This window comes from Elephantulus edwardii, unplaced genomic scaffold (genome assembly GCF_000299155.1).
Source record: "Elephantulus edwardii isolate Elephantulus edwardi_28Jun2011 unplaced genomic scaffold, EleEdw1.0 scaffold00008, whole genome shotgun sequence".
Taxonomy (NCBI): domain Eukaryota; kingdom Metazoa; phylum Chordata; class Mammalia; order Macroscelidea; family Macroscelididae; genus Elephantulus; species Elephantulus edwardii.
In genome coordinates, this window is record NW_006399758.1 from 2,705,998 (window position 1) to 2,712,008 (window position 6,011).

General features: G+C 34.8%; 1 protein-coding gene across 1 annotated transcript in view; it reads left to right on the plus strand.

Annotated features, from left to right (window-relative positions):
* The first annotated feature begins 1,056 nt into the window (after positions 1 to 1,056).
* PDE7A (phosphodiesterase 7A) overlaps positions 1,057 to 6,011 on the plus strand; it is a 71,305-nt gene continuing 66,350 nt past the window's right edge. Inside the window, exons 1-2 of the mRNA XM_006880526.1 lie at positions 1,057 to 1,116; positions 3,858 to 3,918. Coding sequence (XP_006880588.1) covers positions 1,057 to 1,116; positions 3,858 to 3,918 — 121 coding nt within the window. The remainder of the gene's footprint in view (positions 1,117 to 3,857; positions 3,919 to 6,011) is intronic.

The following is a 6,011-nucleotide window of genomic DNA, read 5'->3' on the forward strand; positions in this document are numbered from 1 at the left end:
CCGTTTTTATATGTACCAAGAAACAAAGTATTTATGTGACTTGCTTTGTTGTGATACTGCTTTATTGTGGTAGCCAGGAACTGATCGGGAAATATCTCCAAGGTATACTTCCCTAAGTTCGATTGCACCTGAGGTTTGAAAAAGCACTGTTAGGCCATCCTTTTGTCAGTATATCCAAAGTGAGTTCAGCAGCTTGGACATTACTTATGGCAGCTTCTAACATTCCTTTTTTTAAAATATCAAAACACGAAAATAAGCATTCATTCTTAAGTAGATAAATTGATGAGGTAACTGTAACCATGGGCTTGATCATAGCAGAGCCAGTGGGGATGGTGTAGGATAGGGCAGGGGCCAGATGTTTGTTCCTAGATTCTCAGCTGAGTCATCGTGGTCTACTGACAGCACCTAAAAACAACATTCATGAGAATTCTAGCTCTAAAGGAAATAAAAGCTTTAACAAATGAGAAATTTCAAAAGTAGAAAAGAGCGTAAAATACATTAATATTTTTAAATGCTAGAGCATTATGCCCATGATGCGACTTATATGAAAAGAGCTTTTTTTGTGTGTGTGTTATCAGACATTATTTGCAGTGTTACCAGACATTATTGTTCAGGGCCATTTTCTAGTATTTCGATTGTGTTCTAGATTGTCATTTAGACTGTGTTAGAGTCTAGTATTGTAGATTGCTTGGGATTAGTCAGAAACTTTGTTATCCTGTCTTTTTTTGTAAGACTGTAAGGTCTGTCCTTCCAGAGTTAGTTGTATTTTTCTTTTTGTTTTCCTCCAACTTTACTTAAGTTGTTTCACCCCAACCCTGGCGTTAGGGTATTAAGTCGACACTCAGCAAAAAAAGGCTGGCTGAGCCGTGCATTCTTGAAGAAGTCAGGTGATTGTTGTGTGAAGGCAGCTGCCGAGGTTCAAGTCAGTCAGTGTCCCCTCTGTGCTACCCGAAGGAAGGCTTGTCATTTACCAAAGTCCCAAATTCCTGGGAAGTCTTCCTCCTCCTTGCTTACTGCAGGAGGGAGGGGTTATGCAGAGGGTTTCAGGCTGGTCCCATGGGAATTACATTGATCTGGACCTTGGCCATGGTTCTTATCAAGTGGATCGCCTCCAAGGTAGGCCTTCTTAATTTTTAGGGTTGTAAAACCTTAATCATCAGTTTATGGATTTGATAGGAATAAAATAGATTCCTCTTCCTCCAGTTTTTATTTGATTAAATGACAGTTAAGCTTGTCAACTGAAAAGCTTAAAATGCCTGGTTGTAGTTTGTATTTTTATTCTGCTTCACTCCTCCTTAAGAGCTTTTTGTGTGGTATCATTATTCCTTGATTTTAAAATAGCTTTTTCCTCACACTTACTCTCTTTAAGAAATTTTTAATTTTTAAGATCATAAAACATTAAAAAAGATTATAAAACATATTACACTTCAAAGTGTACATATTTTAAACGTTTCGTTTTGGAGAAAAAGAATGTAATAATGTATAACACTGGAAATACTTCAGATTACACAATTTGAAGTTATGTTTTCAAGATTTGTGTAAAAATGTTCTTGAATCCAGCCACTCAGTTTAATAATATAAATTTACAAAGCCATTACTATTGGCAAAGCAACAAAGGTTTCTAAGAAGTTCTTTTTCTTCTTCAAGCAAGATTTTAATCTCTGCTATTTAATTTTTCCCCCCATATTTAAACATAATATACTCAGAATATATTTTTTTTTTGCTTGAAGGGACCCTTTTAACAAATAATGGAAGAATCTCTTAAAAAGTATTTCACAGTTAAATGTATTCCTTGCATTTCAATTTCATTTATGCTGACAGTTTCTATTATTGTTTTTAAAAGATTAGCTTGCAAACTTAATGAATGAAGGTCAAGTTAATGCTAAGGTATTCATTGAATATGTGAAAATTTTCAGAGCTATTTTTAAATTATTTCGAAAGTTTCAGATTGATACCATATTGAAATTCTCTTGGCACTAGACACAAATGGGCTTTCATACTCTAGTTAAAAGGGGCATACTCTGAAAGGATTCATTTTGCTACATCCGAGAAAACTCTCCAAACTAAGGCACTTTCTTCCTGTATGTTAACATGTTTTTTGTAAGGTTACCAGTTGCCATTCTGTGTATGTTCTTTGATCACCAGTTTACTGATCTTCAAAATGAGACCAATATAATCTATTGAATTACAAGCAGGTGAAGTGTGATTATGTGTGAGAGCATATGGAATGAACATCTTCTGACACAGAATTGGTTAATAGGATGTTGCTGTTATCAAATAAGAGAAATACATTATGGTACTTAAAAAAATCTTTACTCAGTTTAAAAACATGCTTGTCTTGAACTTCTGTATGAACTAATTCTGACAACTCTAAGAAGAATGAATTGTTGAATGATTTGGTTCGATTACGATTACAAGTGAGTAAGGGGCATTTCACAGGCAGCTCAGAGTTCCTCCTAATGTGCGTCTGGGTCCTTTGGACCTTTGCAGTTTAGCTTGTTTGTGCTGCGGCTGTCAGTTTCTGACCAGCTCAGCCTCACCAGCTCAGCCTTGCCCATGTTGTGACCTACAGTAGTTTGCTTCACAAGCTGTTCCCAGGATGGCTAAATTAGAATAGTCACGAGCAGAAGCTTCTTAGTTCTTTCCATTCACTGGCGAGGTGAGATGAGGTGGGAAAGTACTCCATAACCAGTGGTGTGACACTGAATTTTTATTAAATTTGTTGTGCTGTTTTTATTAAAATGGAACTCTAATATATAAGCATTTAAAATTATAAGCTTTTAAAAATGAATTAAATCTATACAGCATTCTGGGCATTCAAAACCCATAAATTCATTTTGAAAATAACATCTATCACGAAAATAAGATTTTCATTTTTATAATTCATAAATTATGGTACATTTTTCCAGAATTCTTTTTAGTCTACCTAGATTGCTTAGTTAGATTCATTTCTTACAAAACACTTAAGGTGATAGACAATGAATGAGTTACTGATGTTTTTATCATTGATGAATTTAAAACATTTTTAAGTCCATTCTTTAAAAGACTTTTTGTTTTATTTATATTTATGATATAAAATTATGTTCTTATATAATAAAGCTATATTTGTGGTCAAAACTTAATACTTCATAATGAGAAACTTAAGTATTTGCACATCTATGAGTAATGTATTCATATATATATATATTTGGAAGTAAATTCTTTCTGCCAACTTTTTAAATTTTTTTTATTTTAATGAAAGTTTACAGGAACTTTGGATTTCCATTAATTCATTGTTGCACACTTTCCTCCCTGCCTACCCCTCCCCCCAAGTTTGCTTTTCCCTTTGAAAAGTAAAAAAAAAAATTACTTCGTTGTTATACAATTCCCTCCCCCCCCCCAGTCCACTCCACTTTCATTCTGGACTTTTGTCATGACAATAATACCTAATTCTATATTCTTCCTAAACAGTTCTCTCCCTCATCTGTTTCTATGCAGTATACATTATTTATCCCCTCTAATTCTTAAATTTTCCCCAACTCAGATGTCAGTCCCGCTTTACAACAGTGCCACTATTTTTTGCCAACATTTTAAGATTAAGATTAACTAGTACAGACCAAACGTTTGAATATCTAAATTAGTGTAACTCTAATTTGATTACCAGGGAATAAATTTAGTATGCCATAGTTATAAACTAGATATGTTCATTACCTAGTTTTTTACTTAATACTATGTCACTTCACAAAGAACCGTTGTTACTCTTTCTCAATCCATAATATGTGAAATGATTACTTGGATTTGACTCAACTAATTAGATTTTTTTTTCTTCCATATTTAATTGTCATGTATTTCAGATTTGTCTTCTTTTTTACTTCTAGAGGCGTGGAGCTATTTCCTATGACAGTTCTGATCAAACTGCATTGTACATTCGTATGCTAGGTAAGCATTATTTCTTTTGCACCAATATTAGTTAATTTTGCTGTTTCTATTATTGTTCTTTGAAGCAACATAGCTATCTGTGCAGAAATAGTCTATTGCATTGAAGTATGGAGTCTGGAAACCAATACTAAAAAGTGAATACAGAGAGGCATTTAGAGTTTTGGTTTCTTCATATATCGCTGGCTTAATATCTTGAACATGGTCATTATTACCTGTTTTGGAAGTTCATCTTAAGCATTCTTCACAAGAAATAAAGCTTTCATTTGCAGAGATACTTAGTCCTAAGAATTTAATCTCAACATGGACGAAGATGAGACTGAAATAATTCATCAGCTCATCCAATCACTGAATGTATTTTGTCTTCAGCTGGCTGTTGAGTAAACCCATTTTCTTCGAGTACTTATTAATTGTGACATATTAGTCAATTCTACATGATGAATTAATTTGTTGAGTGTGTACTTGCTATGTTGCTTCCTTTCTTAGTTGACAGATTAATCTTTCCATCCATATACTTATTAATCTCTTGCACTGTTATCCATACTATTGAACATTTGCTATTTAACTTCCAAAAGACACATTTATTCATCTTTCTTAGATGAGTATTCCATGACTACTTTCATGGCAATCAATACCAGGTCAGGTGCTGATTATGGAACAGACCATCAATTACTCATATGCAAGCTCAAATTGAAATTTAAGAGAGATAAATCCCCAAGAACCAAAATACAATCTTGAATCTGTCCCACCTGAATTAAAAAAACCATCTCAAGAATAGGTTTGAGGCATTGCACACTAATGATCCAAGACCAAATGACATCAAAGATGTTATTCAGGAAGAAAGGAAGAAGCCATTACAAAGAGGTGAAAGAAAAGGTCAAATTGACTGTTACAGGAGACTCTGAGAATTGCACTTGAATGTCATAAGGCTAACATGAAGAGATGGTTAGTCAAGAAGTGAGGGAGGTGAACTGAAGATTTCAAAGGGCAGCTTGAGCAGACAAAGCAAAGTATTATAATGATATTTGCAAAGAGCTGGAGTTAGAAAACAAAAAGCAAATTCAAGTTTCAAGTTGCAATATTGAAGGATGCCATGGGCAAAAGCCTCTGCAAGGAGGCATCAGTAGAAGATGGAGGATAAAAAAAGAAAAAGAAGATGGAGGATATACACCCAAAAGAATTGATTGACACAGAACCATTTTGTGAAGTTGTTTATGATCAAGGATCAATGGTGATGAAGGAATAAGTTTGAACAGTATTGTTTTTTATTTGTTTTTATGTTTTTAGGTGTGTTTTCTTAACAATATTCTTAATAATAGTACATGCCAGTAAAATCTTGCTGAAGATTATTTTAAAAATTACTGTTGTTTTTGTTGTTGTTGTTGTTGTTAAGTGCCACCAAATCGTAGGGACTCTTAGCAACCCTGTGAACGAAAGTTCTGGACACCTCCTGTATAACTTTCGTCCTTTCTCCAGGTTCATAGGGTTTCCAGAGGCAAGCTATTGCAGAAGTTGATGCCACTCCTGCTTCCAAGCTTGTTTTAATCGGGTAACTTCACCAAACACTGTCCACCATGGGTCACCATTCTCGCATTTGACTAATCAGTGTCACATGTTCGGCTTCACAGCAACCACGAGTTACCTCTGTATAGCAAGTGGACAAACCAAGGTTACACAACCTAGAAGAATGTTTCACCAAAAACAGTTAAAGGCTGGCCTGAGGGCCGTGGAGTAGTCACCCACTGCCAGAGAGTTAGGGTGGATAAAAGAGGCCCTGACAACAAGGATATCATTGCTAATGTTAGGTGATATTGGCTGAAAGCAGGGAGTATTTGAAAGATGTCTACTTGTGTTTTAATGACTTCTGCAAAAGCATTTAGCTGTGTAGATCATAATAAATTTTTTTTCTAACATTGAGAAGAATAGGAATCCCAGAACACTTAATTGTGCTCATGCAAAACCTATACCTAAGCCAGGAAGCTGTTGTGCAAACAGAGCGAGGGAACACATCATGGTTTAAAATCAAGAAAGGTGTTCATTAAGACTGTATCCTTCCTCTGTACCTGCTTTGTGTTGGGTAGTCATTGGTTTTTGGG